Source organism: Pan paniscus, chromosome 22 (genome assembly GCF_029289425.2).
Source record: "Pan paniscus chromosome 22, NHGRI_mPanPan1-v2.0_pri, whole genome shotgun sequence".
Lineage (NCBI taxonomy): Eukaryota > Metazoa > Chordata > Mammalia > Primates > Hominidae > Pan > Pan paniscus.
The window spans coordinates 36,155,255-36,180,480 of NC_073271.2; the positions used below are offsets into that span (position 1 = coordinate 36,155,255).

Sequence of the window (25,226 nt, forward strand, 5' to 3'; positions counted from 1 at the left end):
CATTAGAATGGTGGTTGTTCAGTCTTTACAGAATAATAAGACTTTACTAGATGTTCAAATAGTATTTACTGAAGCATCCTCTAAGAAGCAGCAGTCACTTGGATAATCCAATCAATGGCATAATCTATGGCATCCATCAATCCGGCTCAATTGTTGTTAACACTGGTTTTGAGAAAGATTTCTGGAGCCTAGTTAACTCAATAATGGTTTACCTCTGTGTTACTTTTAGTGGAGACCAAAATAGGAATACTCAATGCTACATTTTAAATGCTTTCCCCTCTAACCGAGCCATTCACCCCAAGTCCCAGGGCTCTGCCTCCACCGATCCTTCCTTGTTAATGAGGACTCATCCACTCTTAAACCAAGTGGTGGACAGAACTTTAACTATCCCAAAGTGAAGGTCACTCAAGGACCCCCTTAGATGTTTGCCTGATGAGATCCATGTATACTCCTCATTTGAGTAAAAGCAAATTATCCCATGAAAAAGACAACTTCTGAAAGGTGCAACATTCCTACTTAGGACTTGATCTTGAACCAGATTGCTTGCTCTGCAGATAAGGAACTGGGCTATGTACCTACATCATGCTAATTATGCAGAGCCCAAATTCAAACTTTTTGTCCTGATTTTTCACATGGTCTCCATGCTCTTTCAAATTACTGACTTAACTAACTTGTCATTTATTGATTTTGTTAAAAAGAGAGTAATGAAAAATTCAAATAATCAAATAAAATGAGGAGCATTTTGGTTACTTGGGGGGCTGCATTTACGGCATGCTTAGACAAGCTATATTTCCACAAAAACATATGGGGAACTACTCCTCTGTGAATATCCCAAAGATCTGTTTAGAAACCTCACTAGGGACTTGAGCTTGTCCTTGCACCAAAAATAGAAGTGTGAGCTAGTTCCTTCTGCTCTTCATGAATAGTTATGAGGCAGTCAGCGGCTGCTCTATTAAATAGCGATGAACACCAAGTGCAGGCTATACTTAAACAACAATAAGGGGTCTGCTACCAGATTGCCACAGGAAGCAGGCTAAATAATGGCTGTGAACCACTGCGACTGGCTGGCACCGAGATTTAGAACATGATTCAACTCTGCGAACCAGGACAACCAAGGCTGGAGGTAAATTCTTCCTCCTCAGAAGACTATAAGAAAACGGCCCAACAAGCCTTGAGATTCAGAAGCTAATTGTTTTTAGAGACAGGGTCTTGCTCTGTCGCCCAGGCTGGAGTGCAGTGGTGCAATCACAGTTCACTGCAGTCTTTTTTTTTTTTTTGAGATGGAGTCTTGCTCTGTTGCCCAGGCTGGAGTGCAGTGGTGTGATCTCAGCTCACTGCAAGCTCCACCTCCCAGGTTCACACCATTCTCCTTCCTCAGCCTCCCGAGTAGCTGGGACCACAGGTGTCCGCCACCACGTCTGGCTTTTTTGTATTTTTAGTAGAGACCGGGTTTCACCCTGTTAGCCAGAATTGTCTCGATCTCCTGACCTTGTGATCCACCCGCCTCAGCCTCCCAAAGTGCTGGGATTACAGGTGTGAGCCACTGCGCCTGGCCGGACTCACTCACAGTTCTTCTTTCTCTTTGCACTTGGCTGTTTCCGTTGTTTAGAACACACTTCCCCTGCTACCCCCAAAACCCGCATAGCTGGCTCCCTTGTTGCAAGGCTCGACTCAGATGCCATCTTTCCAGTGGAGCCAGGCTGGCCCTGCGATGGGGACGTCTTCTGTGTCCTCTCCCCATTCTCTGTTTAATTTTGTCTGCTTGGCACTTATTACTCTCTAGCACATACTTAGTTGATTTATCTTATCCATTATCTGCCTCTCTCACTGGAAAATATGCTCCACCGGGGTTTTCTTCACCTGCTCTGTTTCCTGTGTCTCCCTAAAACTTAGAACACTATATGGCCAAAGTAGGTGCTCAATAAATATCTGTGAAGTAAATCCTCACATTGATTTATTTTGAGGGCACAACGTGAGCTGAGTGAGATGTCCCCAAGACTTTGTTTTGAGGCAATAATATCCTTCTCATTCTAAAAGGTCATTGGATTCCAACTAAGTTATTTCATTACTTAATATTTGCTGTCACTTTTGACAATCTATTGTTACATTTATATTTATCACTCTGTATTCTGTGAACCTCAAAAATGATAACAATTGGTCATTAGAATGGCAGCAAACCTTAAAAAAGTGATTTGAACAAACCTCATATGCAACCTGGAAAAAGAGTCCAAATGTTTTCACCGTGGCAGCAAAAATTGCATCTTTTTTGCATGGCCTAGGATCATGCTAAACATATTAGTTATTATTGAGCTATAATCTTCAACCATCCATTTATTTGCCATCCGGTTGTTTGAATAAAATGAGAAGAAGAGGAGAGCAGAGACGGTTTCATAGGGCAGAGAATTTCCCAGCTTAGCCAATCAATTATTTGCAGCCACTGCCACTCTTCAAAGTCTTCATAGTCCATCATCCTCCCAAATATGACACAGAACATTCCTTAAATGTACAATGACTATGGGACTGTTAGGAGCATAGCTCATTATAACACTAGGGTAGAGATTTTTTATTATGTGCACAAAAATATGAACATCAAAAAAGCTGAACTAATTTGAACCTTTTTCTGCTTACACCCAACTCACTCGCTAATACTGATTCCTGGACCTTAAACATTATATGTTAGCTCTCTACAGTATACAGTTATCTCTTTGGAGCAAACACCTCTTAGAAGGCTGTTTTTTAAAAATAAAAATCTTACATAAAAATATAAAAAGACAATCTTTCTGTCTGGGTGTGAGGGACGCAGTCTCTCTTCTCTGGGGTGATGTGCATGGGTGAAACAGGTGGATATCTAGGAGCACGAAGCCCAGCAATGGGTGATGCTGCCAGGCCAGGGATCCCTGGGGACCTAGACTGAGTGGGTATGTTCTGCTGTCCAATCTGCCTTCCTGGCCTGGCCCTCAGCTAATCTCCCTGAAATACGCAGATACTTCTTGGTAGAAAATGGTTGAAAAATAAATGTTACATCCATTTAGAACACAGAATGTGGAGTGATAAAGCTAGAAACAATGTTGAATTTTTTATTTTATTTTTATTTTTTAGGTAAGGAAAACAAAGTGGTAAAATGACCTACTAAGATCTGAAAACCAGCTTATGGCCACATGCGGCCTAGAGCACAGACTTGTGGTTCGTATTCTCACTGTACCAGGCTGCCAGTTCCTTTGACTTCTAGAGAAAACAGCAACACAGACCAGGGGTAACTGTTCAGTATCTTTCTCTCTGCCAATGGACATGATTTGTCTGGACCCCCTGGGCCATGTCCAAATATGGTTGATCCTAAATTGACCAGTTAGGTAATGAGGTTTTTGTTTGCTTGGCCCATTCACCTGCCGAACTTAGATTGAACCAACCTTTCATGGGTAAAAGCTTTGCTTTTACTTCTAAATTAATCCCATACAAATCCACCTATTGGAGGAGCTTGAAAATTCTCTTCCTTTTCAATCACTTTGACCGTTTGAAGGAAAACCACTGTAACTATCATAAGTGGTTGTGATTACTGGTTTTACTGTTCCTAATTCCTGCTGGTAACTGGCAATAGGAAGACCATAATTAATTCCTCCTCTTATCAACAGATGGTCTTGCAACCACAGCAACTGCCCTATTCATAGAGAATGCTTGCTAATGTCTTTCTCAGAGGCTAGGGAGAAGGAGTAGGAATGTACTCTAGAATACGAGGAGAAGAGAAAAAGCAAATCATCCTAATTGAGCAAATGTTGAACATGTCAGAAAATATAGCCCGCAGTTTCACAGCCTCTGGACAAAGGCATGATTTACAGTTTGGGAGTAGATAGGGGAGGGGGCCAGGGTAGGTTGTGCAGAGCACAGTTGAGGGGAGGAGAAGCTCTCTGGGGGGCTGAAGGAGCCCTGCTCAGTGTACGGACTGGTGAAGCAGGCCAGGGGTGGGGTAGGGGTGGGGGCTGCGGTGGTGAGCAAAAGTCACGCCATTCTAAAGGGCTACTGTGCCTACCTCCAGGCACCATTATCACCTCCGCGGTGCTAGTATGGCCAGGGCATTTTCAAGAGAAATCAGAAAGCCAAATTTTATGTGAAATCTCCTCATTTTAAATGTCATCAACTAATTCATATTTTTAAAGTCTACCTTTGACAATTTCTTTTATTAGGTAGATCAGTTATTACAAGTCAAGTGACTCTGACTTCTTTGTTTTCCAGCTTCTTTGTGTTAAGCAGATCTTTGTTTTATCAGATCTGCTTAACACAAGTGCATGTGTGTTTGGATGTGTTCCCTGTGACCCATAAATGTCACATAAACAAAAAGCACGGGCTGAAGGCATCTCATGCAATTTCTGTAATCTTCTCCTGGAAATGTGATGAAGTACCCCTTATGAAGGAGATACTGTACAGGGAATTTGCATCTTTGCTTTTCCTCTGAGCTCCAGATTTCTGCTACCAGTTGTCTATCTGACATTTCCTCTGGATGCCTTAAAAATAATCCCAAATTCAACATGACCCAAATAGGTCTTTTCATTCCCATCAATACCTCCTCCCAACCTACCTTCCAAAAAAATCAAAAGTCCATAGCCTGCCTCTATCTTCCTAATCTTGGCAGATGGCACCAACATTCATCAGATCAGTCACAACAAATGTATTTTAGAGTTATCCTTCCGTGGTGGCTCATGCCTGTAATCCCAGCATTTTGGGAGGCTGAGGCGGGAGAATTGCCTCAGGTCAGGAGTTCGAGACCAGCCTGGCCAACATGGTGAAACTCTGTCTCTACTAAAAATACAAAAATCAGTCAGGCATGGTGGCGGGCGCCTGTAATCCTGGCTCCTCGGGAGGCTGAGGCAGGAAAATCGCTTGAACCTCTGAGGCGGAGGTTGCAGTGAGCCAAGACCGCACCATTGCACTCCAGCCTGGGCGACAAGAGCAAAACTCTGTCTCAAAAAAAAAAAAAAAAAAAGAAAAGAAAAGAAAAAGAAAAAAGGAAAAGACTTATCCTTCATATCATTGTTTTACCTACGATTCACATTGTTTTGAAATACAGTATGGCCAAACAAAATGTCTGTAGGATGGAATCTGTGTGCCAATGGCATTCTACTACTGCCTTCGGTCTTCAAAGATACTAGTGATATGGAACATGGGAAGTTTTTAAATAACAAAGAGTACTAATTTTATATGTATAGATGGAGGAGGAAGTCACAGGCAAATGTGTTGGTGATGGGAGTGGGAAGAGGTCCTAGATCCACCCTCTCTCTCCCACGTAAATCATCCTAAACTGGCAATGTTGAGTTCACTATCGGAGTCCTTGACATTTTCCCTACTTATTTCCTAGACTCTGATTTTCCTTTTTCACTTTTCATGTAATCATTGCAATATGAAAGGCCTAAAATGCAAATATCAGGGTGAGGTAACACGTCAGGCAATTAATCCATATGTGTAAATGCTTCATATCAGAGTGTTCCAGTATTTACAGAGTAAAAAGGTTGGACAGCACAAGAAAACTGAACATTTGAAGAGGGGGACTGGGTGGAAAATAGAGTTTGGGGACGTGAAAGTAACACACTTGTCACAGCTTTGCCAATCACAAGCCTGTGGACGTGTGAAAGGAAAGCTGTGAAGGATGCATTTCTGTCTTCCACAGTTGTGAACATTCTCGTACTTATTCAATAACCACTCTTCATTCATCCCCTCCACGGTTATGAATGGGGCAACTACTGTGCTGGCTACTCCTAACACGAGGATGAACTATGAAGGCTGTGACTTCCAGGACCAGAATAGACAGTGAACAGACAGTGGTAAGAGGAGCTGAAGGGTGCCCTGGTGGAGGGTGCTGATGGAGACGCAGAGCCTTTGAAGAGCATGGGGCATAGCACATTCCTTTTGTGCTTTTCTTTTAACTTGGATTATTCTGTTAGAAAGAAGGCTTGACCTCATCAGTAGTAAATTTAGATGAAGGCAAAACTAAAGCTACTTCCTCTTTACGTGCTTCTGTTCCCAGGCTAATGAGAAGCCTTCTATTGGTTGTGTCCAGCCAACAAGACAACTACCTGTGGCATGTCTACAAATACATCATTTTCATCTACACCTTCAGCTAGGCATTACATGGATATTTTGGAATGTATAGGAAATTACATTCTTTTCTAAAAAGAAAAGACATTATCAATTTCAGACTGCCATTATTAAAAAAATAGAAATCATCAAGGCAAGTTGGAAATTGTTCTTTCAAACATGATATCTGGGGTGCTAGGTCTTGTTCTTACCTCATGAGCATTTCAGCTAAACTCTTTGCATCTGGGGAAAGAAAGTTAACATTAGTACATGGTAAATAACTCATTAACATTCACTTAGGCATTTACGACAAATACTCTACAGTCAGATCAGAACAGTCATTTTGAAACACAATCATATACCCAGCTCACTACTAATGACCTAGAGTTTCATGGAGTCCTTATTTCTTCTAAATGGGACTTTTAAAATGTATTTTATTAATTACAAAAATATCAACATAACTATCCTATGATTATAACATTCTCAGACATCTACTAAATGTTTTATTCCAACCTACAGTCACTTCTAGGAAATCCAATTTTATTTTCAGTAGTCAGAAAATTAACATTTTGAGGGTATATCATTTACGTTGAACAAACCCATGCTTTTTGTTATCAAAATATCAGAAGTAAGTGGCATTATTACAGAGCTCTGAGTTCCTTGGGTTGACCAAAGAATCGTATAAATGAAATATAAATGTTCCTGGAAACTTAGATGTTTATTTTGAATTCAGAAATTAAAAAAACTTTATTTTTTTTTTTCTCTGAGCACACTGTTTACCAAGACCGGGTTACCACTCTTGACAGAAGGAATCCTGACTAAAAGTGTAGGAAAAAAAAAATCCCTTTTTTTGGTGGTGTTATTTTGAAATTCCCGTTTCCCTTAAAATATAATTTATTCTTTTTACACATTTGGTCCTGGCAAAAATGAATGTTTCCTTACTTAGAGCACAAAAACCTTCTTTTTGTTTTTATTTCATTGCTCTCTAAAAAGTCTTGATGCTAAGTATACTGTTCAATGAACAGAACTTTCCGGAAATGGACTCAGCTGACAGTGTGACCAGCTCTGCAGTGAAAGTATACGTATGTGGGAGCATTTCCATCTCATGCCTTTGGGGGCTGACAATTAAACGTAGTCAGTTTCTGCACAGTGGGCAGCATGCTATTTCTGAAAGACGTGGACAGTCACAGAATGACCACGTAGAGGCTGTCCTTGCCATGAGCCAAGCTTCGTTCGTTAAGTCGGCCAGTCCCAGTGGTAACCCCAAGATGGGGCCTGGTTTTGCGCACAGATGGGTTCAGCCTGGGAAATGAAACAGGGCCCATCTACTCCACCTACACAGCAAAGAAAACAAATCAAAATAGGATTGGATTTCCCAGTTCATGTCTTTATATTTATCTGCAAAGACACAGTAAATATAATGAATTTCCTCTTTCCCTGAATGATTTAACACTTACAAAGTATATATATATATATATATATATATATATGTGCTTATATATACTTCATGTGTGTATATATATATATACATACACACACACATATATATACACATACATATAATGCCAGAAGCCTGGACTTAATTAGCTCCAATGAACTACCAAGCAGTGGCTGGTACAATACTCTAAAAAGGGGGAAACAAATTCAAGGAGTAAACATCCCACTGCAGTTCACACTTGAAAGAGTTCTCAGCCTCAATTGTCTTCTGAATCAACTGCTTTCCTCATTCTGCCCACCACAATAATCTCTCCTTTTCCTATTCTTGGTCAGTCATCACAGCTGTCTCCTATGAGCTGTTCATGGCAATGTACTAAGGAATTGCAGAGTCCAGCAGGGACAAAAGAGCTCCCCACAATGACTGCCATGCCGACAGCAGACCTCTCTTGGCTGCCACGTGCAGGCATCCTCCCCAAGGCTAAGGTCTTTCACAGGTCTAGATGCCCAAAGCCGTTTGGGTCAACCCTTCCCTAAACCTAACACTGACCCCCCCTTAAAGGAGCATGGGACGTGGGGAGCTTTGCCATGAACGGGCAGTGTGCTCCATGCAGAGAATTCACATGCATCGGAATTATGAGCCCATTTGAGAAGTAAAGTCTAGGTCAATTTGACTGGACAGAGAAGTTGCCAGGATGGTGGTCTGGTGCATAGTCTAGACATTAAAGAGCTAAGGAGATGTGACTTTGTATTACTGACCTGAAAGCTTCTACCTGGGCCAAAGGGAGAGAGGAAAAAGGAGGGCAGAGGTGGGTGGTGGATGGCTGTGGGTGCTGTGAACTAGCATCCACCAGGCGATCCAGAATGCTCTGAATGTGGAGGTGGGGGCCTGGGGCTTGTTGAAAGCTTCTTAGTCCTTAGTCCAAGTGAGAGGCTCTGGGCATTAGAGAAGAGAGCCGGGGTTACGTGGGTAACATTACAATGTGAAGATAGAGGAAATCTGTACGAATCAGAGTCCTACCAGGTGTACAGTGGGACAAGGAGGAGTTGCAGGGAGTCCAGGAAAAGGGCAAGATTTGGGATATGCAGAGCTGGATGTAGTAACATGAGTGACAGGAATGGACTAGAACAACGTGGAAGCAGCAATCTGGGGAGAGACTTGTCTAGTTTCAATATCGGGGGACATTAGGTGAGGCTGTTCAGAGGCAAATTTGGAATCAAATTTGGAAAGATGCCAGGGCTGAGATGAGGGTCTGGGTGTTTTTCATATCCCCATAGAGAGAGTGCAAAAAGAAGATGGCAAAATCTCATCTGGGACACACTTTTGTTGAGGGTGAGAAGAGAGTCTGAGACAAGCCAAGAAAAAAATTTAAAGTCCCGGAATCACAGAATCTTAAGAGCAATAAAGACTTTTCAGATTGGCCACCTAATGAATGTTGGGATCCCTTTCACAATGTCTTACACAGACGTACACATATTCTCTGTCTGCATGAATCCAGAGCTGGGGCCACTGCCACTCCACGGTTGGGGTCGGTGCTCCTGCTGCACACCTAGTGTCCTTCCTCTCCTCCCAGTACTCTCCTGCCTTCCAGGTCTGCAGGTCTCTCCCAGCCAGCATGTCCCCAGGGGAACCTTTGTTTTTTCTCTTCTCAGTCCTAATCTCACTTATTAGTCAGCATCCTTACTGCTGGTGTGCCCAACACTGATACCCACACTGCAGGAAGGGTGAAGACTGGAATCCATCTTACTGAGTGATACCTGTGCTTTGAAACCTTCAAAGGGACCTCACTGCAACAGCCCTCATTAGCACAGAGAACCCACCTTCCGTGCTGGTCCAAGCTGTCATCCGGCTCCGCTGCCGCTCACTTGTAACCTCCAACCTCTCTCTGAGTTTCCTGCACTTGCCACTTTCTGCAGAGAGCCCAAGACTTTGCTAGTGCAAAGCCCTCCATCGTCCCCACCGCCCCATGCAGACGCAAATTGCTCTGTGTACCCTCCCATGCCCAGTAGGCAGGGGTGAAGCTTCGGTTCCCTCCGCTTCCCTGGACCTCTGCCTTAATCTCAGACAGCCCTTCCCAGCTCATACTGTGCCCACCTGTTTTTGGGTTGTCTTTCTCTCGGCCCTTTTGGGCACAGTCCTGTCCCTGATCCATAGTGAAGCTGCACAAAGATTTCCTGAGGACACATTTAATTGTGAGAGACATCTTCCTTTTCTTGTGCAGAAATTCCTTGATGTAATTTTAACCTGAAGTCATTTGCCAGCTGTTCAGATATTTCCATGTAGCTGCATTTCCCTTGCTTGGCCTCAGTTTTCTCTTTTCTGGGTTACATTCTCTAATTTTCTCAGCCACTCCTCATACGGAATGATTTCTAGGTAATTCCCTACTTGGGACTCTCTTCTTTGAAAGGCTTGTGATTTTTTTATTTCTTTATAAAATGAGGCTGAGAAAGACGCTGGTAATTCTTGATCTTCTAGCACACTAGGGAGAGCACAACGCTCATTATACGTGTTGCAAATGAATTTTTTTTTACAACTTCTATAGAAGACTTCACAATTATTCCTATTAAACTGTATCTTCTTGCTTCCAGCCTTTTAAAATCTCTTAAAATGTGGATTTGTCCCTCTAATACATTAGCTTCCCCACCAGGATGTATGTGGCCTCCAAGATTGGATTAGCCTGCCCATGCTTTCAGCTACATTCTGGTGTACCCTTATTAATCAGCCCTGTCAAAATGCAAATGGAGTTTGTCTGGGCCCCTGGTGGTCCCTTCCCTTCCCTGATTGCTCACAAAACATCCTTTCTATAACCTCAACTAACTTATTTCAGTCTATAATGTCCAGAATTAATCTATTGTTGTTGAAAATGGGTCCAGGGTATAGATGCTCTTTGACTTATGATTACCTCCTGATGAACCCATCATCAATTGAAAATATAATTAAGTCAAAAATGCATTTAATATGCCTGACCTACCAAACATCAGGGCTTAGCCTAGCCTATCTTCAACGTGCTCAGAACATTTACCCTAGCCTACAGTCGGGCAAAACTATCTAACAGAGAGCTTATTTTATAATAAGGTGTTGAGTATCTCATGTAAAAATGATGGATCACATATCACTAACCCAGACAAAGATCAAAATTCAAAATACAGTTTCTACTGAATGCATATCATTTTTGCACCATTGCAAAGTCAAAAACTCCTAAGTTGAACCATAGTAAGTCAGGGACCATCTGCATAATCATTTTCTAACACCTCTAATTTACATTTGATTGTTCAAAGGTTATCCAGAAAGATCTTGGGGTTATGTCTGGAAAAATTTTGTTCAGAACCCTAAAATGTTATCCTTCAGAATCATGGGACTGGAACCCCATGAGAGCTTCCCTAATTTTTTAAGTGGTGGAGATCTTTCCCTTCAGTGAAACAGCACAGCATTTATTCTGTCTGCATTAGGCTGCTTACGCTTTGGAACTTGTGTAATAGTTCTTTGTAAACATTGTCTGCAAAAAGCAACATCTCCACCTCCACATAATGGCTAATACAGAGTATGTTCTGAAAAAAAATAAATCATTTTAAACTATCAGGGTGCTGATTATTTTCATAAGCATCCTGAGTTTCTCCCTTCCCCTCCCCTCCCCTCCCCTCATTCCCTCCCTCCCTCCCTCCCTCCCTTCCTTCCTTCCTTCTTTTTATAATTCCTGGTCCACATTTTCTGATTCAAATAGCATTTCTCCTGGTACACATCAAGCAAAGCAGATGCTGAGCAGCTCTCCTGTCTACCTGCCATCTGTTAATATGAGAACATTGTTCACAGCCTTGTTCTTCTTGCCCAAACACAGCTAAACAGCCCTTGCATTGCCTGTCACATTTTTTTCCACACATTTCAGATCAGTCTGAGATTCAGACGTTGCGACATCTTTTCTAAAGCCCCTTGCTACTCCCACACTTCCATCCTTGGCTCTGGGCTCCTCCCTTATCTGTTGGGCTGGGAAATGATGGAGAAATGATACCAGGATAATCTAGTGATATTAAAATGTGGAAGGAAGGAATTTCAAAAGACAACATTTGCTAACACTCTGAATGCTGCAAAGAGGGCTAAAAAATGATGGCTGAAAGGATAATTTGGAGATCAGAGAATAACTGGTCATCTGTCTTCAGGAGAACAGTTACATTTGGGTGGCGAGTGGAAGGGGACTGTGAGAATTTGGGAGTAATTGAGAGGTAGTGTAGCTGAGGACAGAATACTCTCAAGTATTCAGTGGAGAAAAGAATCAGAGAGACAGTAGGATGAAGATATGCAAGCTAGAAGGAATATGTATATGTGCCTCTCTCTATATATAATGTATACATATTTAAAATATAATTAGGGGAAGGCTGAAGGGTAGTGAATATCGAAATACAAAATCAATAGACCAAGTATTTTTGATGGGCAAACATAAAATTATATAGTAGCTATTGATACTGTGTTAATACATCTTCTAATTCCAGGTATAATTGATAAACCTTTAGAGCTTACTTAATATTGATGAGACAACCTGTTTCTTACTTGAATATTCAAAATCCTGCAGAAGTTTCATGGCAAGAGGAGTGGAGTAGGGAGATTGATCTGAACTCTCTTCTAGCTCTGCCTGGACTCATATGTGATTCTGGATAATTCTATAGCTGGCCTTCAGTTTTCATGTCAGAAAATGGGGTATGATGGCTGGACGCGGTGGCTCATGCCTATAATCCCAGCACTTTGGGAGGCTGAGGCAGGCGGATCACCTGAGGTTGCGAGTTTGAGACCAGCCTGACCAACTTGGAGAAACCCCGTCTCTACTAAAAATACAAAATTAGCCGGGCATGGTGGTGCATGCCCACAATCCCAGCTACTTGGGAGGCTGAGGCAGGAGAGTCGCTTGAACCCAGGAGGTGGAGGTTGTGGTGAGCTGAGATCATACCATTGCACTCCAGCCTGGGCAAAAAGAGCAAAACTCTGTCTCAGAAAAAAAAAAAAAAAAAAAAAAGAAAAAGAAAAGAAAGAAAATTGGGGCATCATAATGGGCAGTTCATACTCAACCATTTTGCATGGCTATTGAGAGACTAAGGCAGGACGGTGTATAGTGAAGTACTATGGAGAAGAAAGAGGAGCGAAACAATGGGAAGCATTAGTAGCCTGTGGATTAGTACGTGGTTAGATCGAGTTTTGGGAAATGGCACCTCTGGTTGGATGAGGAGGCTCCCAGCTTGCTCTTGCCCAGTTCCTGTGTTCTGTTTGTAGACCACGGCTTGCATCCTGGGCTTGTGCCTGGCATGAAGGTGCACATCAGCAGAGCATGACACAGCATGGCGTGGGAGAGTGCCCACCATGGCCCCAGGCACTGCAGCTGTGCAAAGCTTGAGAGGCTGAACTGCCTCACATTTTGCACACCCAAATGCTTCTTTAAAAAAGAGAAATCTTGTTTATAGCCACATGGCTACATTTTCATATCTGAAGTTCTAGTTACGTAAAATGGAAGACGCTTAGGTTAATACTTCTACTGGACAGTCACTTGCAGATATCCACAAAAAACTTTCTGAGGGTGGCAGATTTTGACCTTATATTACTATCCATCAAAAGGTTTTATTTGCAGCCTCTCCCTCAACAGTCCCTGCCTTTCTGTGGAATTGAAATAGTCTCATAAAGTAGCTATTTTTGCAAGGGCTATAAACCTGCATTTATGTTTTTATAAGATCCCAAATAGGACTTCCAATCATCACAATGCTCAGATGAAAGCTAATTTGAAAACTGTGGCAGACATATATTAAAAAAAGAAGGCCATATATACTGGTAATCTGAAAAAACTGCATGCACAGACACAGACAAAATAGGACACCCAGGCAAGGCAGAGCTCCAGGGCCCGGCTGAGACCCACAATCCCCTCCTGACTACCCACTCCCTGGCTCCCCTCCACTGGTAGCCCTCGACTCCCCCTCACCCCCATGCTCTTTTGCTTCCCGCTGTCAGATGCAGAGAGCCTTTTCTATTCAGTTTGCCATAACAAGTTTGATGTTTTAAGAGAATAATTTCATTAAGAAACCAAGACAGAAAGAAAGAGAGAGGAAGAGAAAGAGAGAGGGAGAGAGAGAAAAAAGGAGAGAGAAGGGGAAAGGAAGGAAGGAAGGAAGGTAGGGAAGGAGGGAGGGAGGGAGTGAGGAGGGAGGGAGGGAAGGAGGGAGGGAAGGAGAGAAAAGCAAGGAAGGAAGGAAAAGAAAAGAAAAGAAAAAGAAAGAGAAAGAAAAAGAGAAAGAAAGAAGGAAAGAAAGAAAACACAAAGCACAGAACTAAAGAGTTTCAGGGTACAGGCTTCTAATGCCACCTTAGCCACACTTGGTAACGAAAGCTCTAGGGTGCATGTGTGCTACTCATGCATTAACAATGTGGGCTTCCCACATTCAGGGTGGCTTTATGCATTAGTGCTGGGGCATCTATTAAAACTTTGAGTCTATCTCAAGTCTGAGTGTCACTGGGTTCCTGGATGCACATTCCTGCTTTAGGTTAGTAAAGTTCAAGTTACCTTTTGGTTTTCCAAATGAGGGGAGCTTTGGGCTCATTTGCAGAGCAGATAAATGTCCTGTTAGTACTCAGAAAATAACAATGATTTCTCATAACCTACCCCTTAATCTGCCTGCATAGCACCACGAACCCAGATCCTTTCTGGGAACAGTCTCTTCCGGAATTGATCAGTTTTGTAACAATCCATTTCAAAGCATGTTTAAAATAATAAACACATTTCCATTCAAGAGAAGCAAGACACTCTGCCACAAAAGCATGGTCAAATGTGACATCACTCACTGATTTTTATTTTTAGCTTATTTGAAGTCCTGCAGGTTGACCCACACTAACTGGTGCCGACAGAAGCTTGTGCCTTCTTGCGTAAATGCGTACCAAAGGAGGAGGCTTTTAGAAATATTGGAGTTGATTACTTGACACGGGATCACATTTTATAAGGTTGGGGCTGCTGGGATCTCAGGCCCAACCAGTGACTCACTCTATAACCTTGTGCTTCAAAGGATCTAGAAGTTCAAGAAAAACCAGGGCATCATTAAAAGCAAAATGCGGCTCCTGAACTCTTGGATAAGGTTATAGATTTAAAAAAAAATGTGGGCACTTGCAGGCAATTTAGAGTTTAGGAGGTCGCCATGCTCTAAAATTAGTAAAGTACTCAGGAAGAGAGAATATAGGTTGACTACACTGCTAGAGTCCCATTTTCTTTCTTTCTTTCTAAAATTTTACATAAAATAACATTATATTATATTCATCTAACTAGGTTACTTGTCTATACAGTAAAACATACTCAGCTTATAAACATTTTTGCTGTTTCTAGCAATTGAAAAATGTGATCAATTTCAACCATATAAAATTGATCCCACCTAATCACTCTAAAAACATCCACTGGGGATCCCTATAATATTTTTCTATAATTCAAATCTCCTTATTTCCATTTTTGATCCTGATAGATGGTTGCTCACGCAACACTGACATGTTACTAGAAATGTTGTCCTTAATTTTGACAATCAAAATATTCTGTCTGTAGAGTCTGTAAATATATTTGAACTTATTCTCCCAGAGGCACAGAGTCTGTACCTTATGTGGGTTTGTTTGCTTGTTATTGGGTGATTCGACTAATGCACTCCGGATATTTAATAGACAGGCACCTATTCCTTTAAACTCTGCAGCTGCAATTTCCCTCCATGAGTGAGTTGAAAATACTTTGTATCATTGATGAACATTTCAGGGCCCTGCAGGGCTAAGAAACAAAGGTCTTTCTGGGGCAAGGCCTGACCTTTCATCGATTCCCCTTTACCACCCTCACCTCTGGCACTGTCCTTTTATGGCAGTGCTTTGCACAGTTACGGAGATGAGTCTGCCCCTTGCAAGCCTTGACCCACTGCCACTACAATGTCACCTTTATAGTTCTGAGTCTTAGAAATCTCTTCTCTCTCTAGGACCTGGCTAAACTCTTGTGAGGAAATAGAAATGGTCAACCAGCAAATGTTACCACTAGTTTAAAAAAAGGTTCCATCTTGCACCTGGTAAATAATCTACAGTGGTTTGTCAAACTGAATTTACTGCAGTGTGTCTACATGAAAACTTGCCATTCAGAAGTGGTGTGAAATTGGGTACCCAATCCTTGGCATCCTGACTGCCCTCCTGTCAGATTCTTTTTTTTTTTTTTTTTTTTTTGAGACGGAGTCTCGCTGTCACCCAGGCTGGAGTGCAATGGCGTGATCTCGGCTCACTGCAAGCTCCGCCTCCCAGGTTCAAGCGATTCTCCTGCCTCAGCCTCCTGAGTAGTTGGGACTACAGGCACCCGCCACCACCCCCGGCTAATTTTTTTTGTATTTTTAGTAGAGACGGGGTTTCACTGTGTTAGCCAGGATGGTCTCGATCTCCTGACCTCATGATGCGCCCACCTTGGCCTCCCAAAGTGCTGGGATTACAGGTGTGAGCCACCGCGCCCGGCCTCTCCTGTCAGATTCTTGATTTGAGAGAACCCTTTACTAGCCATGTACAAAATGCCGAACTGCAGATACCTTTGTGCCATGGCAAGCTACTTTTCTGAAATCCTTTGCTCCTTAACATCTCTTAGGAATACTCCCTCTTTCCCCCAGCACTTACTTTCTTCCTACTGAAACCTTTGTGTTGGATTTACCTTTTCCCCAGAACACAGAAATCAAAACTATTTCCGGAGAATGAAAGGCCATGTTCTCTGAGGTGATAGACTGCTGTCTTTACCAAACCCAACTGCAAAACACTAGTGTCTGGAAGCAGAGAGGCCAACAATAAAAATGCCAGCCCCAGGAATGTTTTCTGGAGATAGCCCTTGTACAGCAATAATTAAATTACAAGGAACTACTAAGAATACAAATACAGGGTGCATGGGTCATCATTTCAACCCAAAGGCCTCACTCAGTAAGAGCCCACAGCACCTTTAACTGGAGGCGCTCTCAGCGAGAGGAAATGCCCAGCTGGGGTGCTCAAGTTCGAAGGTGAGTAGGAAAAATAAAATAGTAGCTGAGAAGGATGGAGAGCAATAGGAGTCAGGGAAAAGAAGAAAAAGTGAATTTGGCGAGGGTGTAGACCGATGAGAAGCATTACCTAGATGCTTAACTCTTGTGATTAAATCAAAATCATTAATAAGAAATATTTACTATTGGTTTTTAGAAACGTCATACAGACAATGTGCAGCCTTCTAAATGCAAGTAGTTAGACATAGTTGTCTAATGGTAACAAGGACAGACACCCTTGGTGTCTCATAATAATTCTCCTAAAGTCCAGGCCACTGTGAACAAGTCCAGGCCACTGTGAACAAGGGTTATGAAAACATCCTTTTTGTGTTTTAGTGATGAACACTCATGAACTGAATGGAATTCAACATGGTCCACATTATATGGAACTTCTCACCATAATGGGCTGTATTATACGCTTGTAGTTCTATTTTACTTAGCACTGAAGTAGCCTCCCTTTTCCTCTCCACTTGGGATTAATCCGTCCTTCTTTTTCACTGATGCGGTCTTTCTTTGAAGCCCTATTTCTGTATTCATGACATGTTTTGTCTTTCACTGGTAGCTGCTTATGGGCCTACCTCCTACCTTAAACCTAGAGTTCAGAAAGCTCTTTCTTTTCATCTTTGTGTATTAAGCACCTAGCATTCACTCAAGTAATGTCTGCAAAATTAAAAGATAATTGGTTCGCACGATTGCGAAAGAACATTGCAAGGAGACTGATGGCTGACCTGAATTATTGGGCTGCAGGAGATTTACATGGACAGATTCTTAATTGTACAGATGAAGTACAATGTACTTCAGAATTGTAATTTGTTGGCAGAGCAAAAGCAAGTTGATAGTGAAATGTACCAGAATTCCATAAAAAGCGGTGCTTTGGATAAGTGAAGACAGGTGAAAATATTATCATGTTCTCTGCTCTAAGTGGATTATGGTCAAATTAAGTATTTACAGAAGAGGTCAATGTTTTCTAAATATATCAGTACAGTTTGGGATATGTTTTGAGGAGAGAGTGCTTCCAGATTTGTACTTTGAACATAACTTTGAAACACACATAGGATGCTGCATAGCAGTATCCCACACTGCACTGATATGAAAATGAAAATACCCTGTAATACACCTTACCGAAAAAGTGGCTTAGTTAAACACCCTCACTGGTAAAGGGCAAAGGACCTGGGAACACGTCTGCACAGTTTCATATTTGAAATAACTCCTTGTCCTCACATTGCAGAGCAAGGGCAAGTAAGGGCTCTTGGCCAGAAGCTGAGAACAGCCTCATCACAGAACGACACGGGGCTGGACATTATAATCATGGTGTCTGTTCACAATGGAGCTCATCTGGCCTGGCTTCTCCAGCCTTCATTATGTTTTTGCTACATTAGAGTGAAACTCTTACACTGGGCTTCAGCTCCCGTTTCTAATTTGGGATGGCATGTGTCCTCTGCCTCACAATGCTTCACCAGTATCCTAAGCCCTCAATTTCCACTTCCAGTCAGTCAAGTAATTCTCATTCCCAGAGCAAATCTGATAGATCTTTTCATAGAAAACCACAATTGGTGGCTTTGCTGGACCCACTGAAAATTTAAGAGACTAGAGTTAAAAAATTAATTTTCCTTGCCTACCAACAGCTAGGATTTAGGGGACAGGTTGGCTTTCACCTGATTTCTGACCGAGATAGGAACATTCTTATTGCTCTTCCCTGAGGCTCTGCAGTCTCGCTGAAGGAATGTCAGAGAACCAGGCAGTGGAGGGACCTGGGTTAAAGAGGGAAGAGTCACTCCCTTTTGAGGTTTGTTCTCCAGCTGGCATCTCTCCCAGTGGCTGCAGAGCAGCAGGGGACATGCGTAGGTGGACAGCTGGGCCTGGACCTACCTCGCAGCCTCTTTAGCCTCTGCTCCCGCCGCCTCCTCCGCACAACCAGCAGGAGCACGAACAGCAGCAAGACCCCCACCAGGATACAGGAGATGGTCACCAGCATCTTGAGCCCCTCGTTGGTCGTCAGCCCTTCTTCGTTTTGGACAACTGACTTAATGAGTGGAGGAATTGTACCTGAAAGCAGGGCCACGGTGTTAGATGGCTATTAATGAAGACGGCATGGCGGAGCTTTTAGGGATGACAGGTTATAAAAATCGCGCTGTGTGATCCAAGGGTGTTGGAGGTGATGAGAAATGAAAAGAACTCTGTCTCTAGGCCCTGGCTAACTTTTTTTCTTATTTATTTCCCTCCCTCTGCCTGAACTTCCAACTTATTCTATAGTGCACGTTTGAAAAGGACTTCATTTTGCAATGCACTACAGTGTGCAGGCACTTGAAAGCATGAGGCCCAGGCTTGGTGCTGACAAAAGCCACATGCATCTACCCAGAATTAAGTGTTCCCTTGACTGTCACCCACAGTACAATTGATAGAGACTATTCGAAAAAATTGCACATCAAAGAATGAACAAAAGGTTGGGCAAATGGACAGAAGCGCGTGTGCAGGGAGAGGGTCCTAGATACACTGGCATAAAGAAACTCAAATCCCTTGTGATTAGGTAATTTGCTGGCTTTTATCGCAGGTGTAAGACCAAATCTACTTCAACAGCTGCCGTTTGAGGGTACAAGAGCTACAGACAACTTTTCAAAGGGGACCCAACTAGGTTTCTAAAGGAGCCTACTTTTGATCAGGCATGGTTAAATAGTGCTACAAAATCTAGATTATTTCGAGTAATAAGGAAAATGAACTCTGAGCTATCTTAAGCTGCCTTCTATCCAGATGCTCAGTACCATGGGTGCAGAGATCTAAACACAGGCATCCACTTTTTATGGGGTATATATTTTGCTACCCTCCATTATATAAGATGCTCCACGCCACTGCACTTTCCATGTACAACAAGGGCCAGAAAGTCAGCACTTCAGGAAAAGAGAATGCAAAAATAATATAATTTCTCCCTGAGCAAAACGGTCTTTATCCCGCATTTAGTAAGCAGAGCAGGGATAATGGAATCCTCGTTCCTCTGTGATCTCTGCTAAAGCCGAGAAGAGTGTTCTCCCAACTTTAAAGTGTTTTTGTGGAAGCCCAAGTCTCCAAATGCTTAGAAATTCAGGAAAGAGGCACTTACAGGATGCCCATGAAGAGGGGTCTGCAAAACCAAGACCACACTAGGTCAAGCAGAAACATTCGGCTAAGGAAATGGCAGAAGAAAGAGTGAGATCATTAAATGGAGGACTCTGAAACCTGAGTGGTATGAATGTAGGCTGTCAATCTTGGCTTTCTCAAGATAACAAAGTTCTTCAGGCAGATGTGACAATAGAGATATTAAAGCTATCCATTCATGAGATTGGTCCAAAGAAATCTGTAATCTCTCTCAAGGAAAATATAAATATGCAGCCATATTTCTTAGTGTAATAGTCATTTCATATTTCCAAAACGTAAAGGTAGCTTGCAGCATTTTTCAAAATTTGGGATCTTGGATAAAGTGAGAAAATTATATCTTTTCTTAGAAGACAAACATTTAAAATCCGCAGAACACTTTGTGAATTAGAATCACAGTTTCACATTCTACACATGAGTAGTTTCTAATTAAATCATTAGCTGTGAGCATATCATCAGTGTGCACATTTAAGCTGGGTGCCCAGGCATCTGCACATATTATAGAGAAGCTGGGAACCAGAGTGTGAATATTGCAAGATAATGATCTAAAGTAAAAAAGATACTTACTACTCAAATGTGTGCTGGTTAACAGAGGATTTTGGTGCACCCTTAAATGCTAAGTAAAGTGTCTGGTAAGTGTCAAAGTTCTTTACTTTGTAAGATCAAATAATTCAACCATATTACGGGGAGAGGCCAGCTTGGAAGTGCTCCTCTGCCTCTGGGTGATGCTTTGTGATGGGGACACCTTTGAATGAAGTCACTGAAGAGTGAGGGCTATAAAATTAGAAAGAGGCAGCCCATGAAAAGCATCAGCCCTTGAAGAGAAAAGTTGTTGTCTGGGAGGGCATAGGCTATTCTGGGGCCATAGGACAGAGCCCGTGCAGAGGCCAGGGACCCCGGCTAGCGTAACCAACACTAGAAGAGCTTTCTACAAGCTCAAGGTCTTCCTACAGCCCTGAGACCCAGGCCAGAAGTGCCAGGAAGACCCTGGACTCTGGCAGAGAAGGATGTTGTGGAAAAATGACCTTGGACAGGAGATTTGGGGTAGGTCTGCTCTGTGTGCCAAAGCAAGAAGAGCCAGCTCTGGGCCATCCGGACATTATAGGATAAATTGGTCAGATGAAAATCCCAGGCAATGTCACCTCATTAGCTCCTTGTGGTCACTTCTGTGGGTCCTTAGGTTCACAGCCACTCTTCTTAGGATGGCATAAACTGTGCTCCAAGGAGCTACCTGCTGGAGCTATAATAAAGCGGCCTCCCAAATGCACAAAGTAGAGGAAGAATCACTCTCCCAGAGAGCAATGCTGATGCTTTTCATGGGCTGCCTCTGTCTAATTTTACAGCCCTCAGTTATGAGTGACTTCATTGAAAGGCATCCCCTCACAAAGCATCACCCACAGGTAGAGGAGCACTTCCAACGTGGTCTTGGCTTGGCTGTCAATAAAGGGTTTGGGTGTTTCTTGGTTAACTCATTCAACACTGTGGTCTAGCCTGACCAACAGGCAGTGAATAGAAGGCTCTGAGGAGAGTTGCACTGGAGTTCCAATTCATCCTGATGCATTGCTGGCGTTTTTACCTTGCAATTAGAGCACCTAACTCAATCCTTGCTGTTCCCCTAGTGAGAAATCAGCATCAACCCGCTGCTACTGGGACTTTCTAAAGTTCCCCTACTAAGTTTCAGTTGAGGACTCGCTCCTTTCAGCTTCATTGGGCTTAGCATTTGTTCAGTTAGCAATAAATGGCCCTTGATACCAGAAAAAATGAGTGAGATTTTAAACCATTTATTTTTGGTTAACTAATGTCAAGAGACACCGCACCTAGTTTTTGGAAAGTAAATGCAAGTGGCAAGTGTGTGTGAGTTTGTGTGTGTGCACGTGTTCATGGATTCCTATTATTATCCTATTTCCATCAGTGGCCCTGCTCCTGCCCAGAGACTAACATAAGCTCCTTTACCATGGAAAATTGTTTTTGCACATGCAGTTTAGGGTGTAATGAGTGCAAAAAAGAAAGTTGTTATGTGGATTGGGATGAGGTGGGGAAAGGGGTGGGAGACAACAAAAGCAATGTTAGCTCATAGACATCAACACAAGCACAGAACCACAGGGTCAAGAGTCCTTCAGCCCTAAGAGAAATCACTCCTGCCCCATGACTCCCCAGTGAGACTCCCTATGGCCCTGAGTCTCTTATTTCTGGACACACAGTGAGGGTCATCTGGATATAATGAACTAGGGAGCCCCAGACAGAGTCCATTGAATCCCGAAAGCCTAATGGGCTCCGTGGGCACTGGTCAAACTATGGCAAAGATGATGTTCGATGGGAAAGGGGCAGGGCCCACGTGCACATCCCCCAAGACACAAGCAGGAGAGCCACGAAGCCAGCCAGCTTACTGCCATCGTAGTTCAGCGTAGCGAAGTTGGCCTGCTTCTCCGCGCAGCCCGCGCTGTTGCACACCCGCATCTGCAGCTCATACCAGGTGGCTTCCTGCAGGTCATACAGGATGTAGGACTTGGAGAGAGAGGTCCTCTGAGCTGTGGTCCAAACCGTGGTCCCAAAGGGCCTGTACTCTAGTGTGAAGGAGGTGATGGGGCAGCCGCCATCATTCCAGCCAATGAGGTTCAGCCTCACGCGTGTGGTGTTGATGCTGGCAAACAGCTCCTGCTCCTTTGAGAACTGGGGCTCTGGGGGAGAAGGCACATGGAGGTCAGCTCACAGGACACATGGGGAGGCCATCAGCATCTTCACGCATTTCCCTTGGACTGCTTCCTCCAGCGAGGCCAGGAGCTCAGTCCAAGTCTGGCTCACAGGCCACTGGCAACTTGTCCCCTGTTAATAGAGACTTTATGGACCAACAGGCTTTCTCCAACTGTAATGACCTGGGTGTGTGACAGAAAATTGCATGGGTGGAGGTTATTTTGGGGTATCTTAGAGTTCCCTAAAGAACAATAGGATGTTCACATATGGGTTTCCTTCTGTGGTTTGTGGGGCAGTGTGCTGGGCACTTTTTCCATCCTCATGTGATGAACCTGATTCAAGAGAAGACAGAGTTGGATTTGGGAAGCACCAACAGATTTTCCTCCACAACTAAACACTTGGTCTTGGTGCCCAGGGACCTAAAGGATATATTTCTGCATAAATCAATCCCAGATCATTTGACCTCTTACCACTTGTTACCCAAAACTGTGGCACCGGGCACAGATAATACCCTTGCTATCTCATTACTCGCTCTCCTGCCATCTGACCCCACCCCACCTGGTAGGACTCCTATGGGAGGGAAGCCTGCAAAGACATCTCCTCACGTTCTTCCTATGCCCACATAGAGCTGCATCATCCCTCCTTCCTTCTGGAGTTCCTGGGACAAAACCTCTTTCTCTGAATATCATTTCTTTGGGATTCATCTCCTTGAAAGTCCACATTTTAGATTAAAAAAAAAAAAACGCAATTTACCCCATCATTTTCCCTCTGAAAAGCGGTGGCTATGTGGCAATGTGGAAATGATAGGAAGCTGGGGGCAAGGGCTGGCTAAGGGAGAAGGGTGCCTCAAAACGGCTGAGAGGGCAAGTGTCATGCTTCATGGCTGCCCAGCCTTGACACCTCACATTCACACCAACGCCCTTGATTTTCAAATTGACATTCTTCTTTTTAACTGCAAATGAAACAATAAAAGAGAGGACCAGAACATTCTGGAAGGTCCAGCTGTCCCTCTCATTATTCTGTGGCACTGCTGAAGCCATGTGAGGAATGACAAAGTTCAAACACATAAACATAAAACATGATGGATCTTTTATGATTCCAATCTCCTCTTCTGGCTGGGAAAAGAAAGGATATTAAGAAGCGATGAGAAGGCATACCTACCTTTTCCTAAGGTCTTTGCTTCTATGATTTCACTTATGCGCCCTGGGCCCACTCCATTTTGGGCTGTCAGTGTGAACTTATACCAAGTCCCACATTTGAGATTTTCCAAGCGATAGGAACGTTCACTGGGGCTGATTGGAAAACTCCCCCACTGCTCACTATTGTCCTCGGAGTACTGCAGTATGTATCCTGCAGAGAATGAGAAAGATTCACATGAGCACTGTTTGCTTTCTATGGGAAGTGGACTGATGCTTGCATTTTGTGTGGGTAATAGAACGAGCATTCTCAGAACTGAAGAAACTTCAGAAGGAACATTTTCGCTCTTTCTGATTCCAGGAAATTTAACCCAGCCTGGGAGAAGCACCATGATGTATTGATTAGTGAGTCATTTGGGCTACACCAGACATTATCACTGTGAAGTATTGCTGTTTTCTGCTCATTCTCTTCTAAAAGCCATATTGAGCAGCAGGGAATACTTAAGTTGCCAAATATCTGTCCCTCAGATCATACATGCCTGAATCCTTGAGTGAAGACATAGGCTGAAGCTGTTATTTTTGCAAGACTCGAATCTCTGGGAAAGGGATACATTATCAATGGGAGTAGAGATTTCTTCAACTGCCTCACTCCTCACGTACTCCTGGTCTCACAGTCCACAGACACTAGGAGAAACAGCTCCAAGTCTTGCAGCCATCCCAATATTCTGACAGTAACCTGGCTTCTCTTTGGTTTGAAAAATTCCTCCAACAATTCATTCCCCCACAGGAGCACTACCTCTACTTTTACAACTAGTAAGGATGACTGTCCACTCTAGAGCACTCACCCCATGCCAAGCCCTGTCCTAAGCCCTTTGCTTACAGTATTTCTGCAACCCTATGGAACAGTGATGACTCTCCCACAGAACACATGGGACACTGAAGTCCAGAGCAGTTAAGCGGTGAGTCCCAAGTGCTGAAAGGAGGATGCAGATCCTGCAGTCAGCCTGAAGCCCATGTTCTTCACCCCTGTGAATGCTGAAATATTCTTCCTGTTAACTCCTTCAGCCCTGTTATCTGCAGCCATGTTCCTTCTCCACCCTGGCTAGCTGGCCTGGAACATGGTGTGTTTGCAACAACGGGTTGGTACCTTCTATTCCTGTCCTGTGGAGCTCCATTTTAATAAAAATAAAGCATTTTTTCCCTGCACACTACAGTGTCTCCTAAACCCAAATGGGCAGGTTTGCTGATTTCCACACCCCTTACATGGCGATCACTCATCTCTGATGCCTCCTTCTGAGGTCATTGTCAGTATCTCCCCTACTCCTTTCAGCCTTCCCTCACCACTGGCCTTCTGTGGCCATAGGGTCCCTCCTCCTTCCTGAGCCTTTGTGTTCCTCATCTGACCTCCATAAAGCTCCTTCAGTACCTGACAGGTGATACCTGTGCACCTGCTCCCAGCCATATCCCAGCCTGTACTCCAGCTGCCCTACACATTGTAGGGACTCTGCTTTCCTCCCACTTTCCACCCTCGAAGCCACCTCAAAAAACTCCTCTAATCCTTGGTGATAGGCCTGTATAGTTCCCTGTCCCCTGCTATCATCCTCAGTGCCATCAGTGTCCATCAGTGTGGGCACACAACTTACGACACCTCCTGATGATGGCTATGGCTTTGGCCACTACTGTGTTTCAGGAATGCTGGGTTATCTTTGTCTTGGAAACTCTCCCTCACTAAAACTGGCTTCATCTGGA

The 25,226-nt window shown here is 43.4% G+C and overlaps 1 protein-coding gene across 3 annotated transcripts in view; it reads right to left on the reverse strand.

Annotated features, from left to right (window-relative positions):
• DSCAM (DS cell adhesion molecule) overlaps window positions 1-25,226 on the reverse strand; it is an 827,811-nt gene that overhangs the window by 44,180 nt on the left and 758,405 nt on the right. For all 3 annotated transcript variants that reach the window (XM_034948080.3, XM_063601284.1, XM_063601283.1), the window contains exons 25-28: window positions 23,503-23,691; window positions 22,038-22,328; window positions 18,394-18,570; window positions 6,276-6,306 (exon numbers count right to left, since the gene is read on the reverse strand). In XM_034948080.3, coding sequence (XP_034803971.3) covers window positions 6,276-6,306; window positions 18,394-18,570; window positions 22,038-22,328; window positions 23,503-23,691 — 688 coding nt within the window. The remainder of the gene's footprint in view (window positions 1-6,275; window positions 6,307-18,393; window positions 18,571-22,037; window positions 22,329-23,502; window positions 23,692-25,226) is intronic.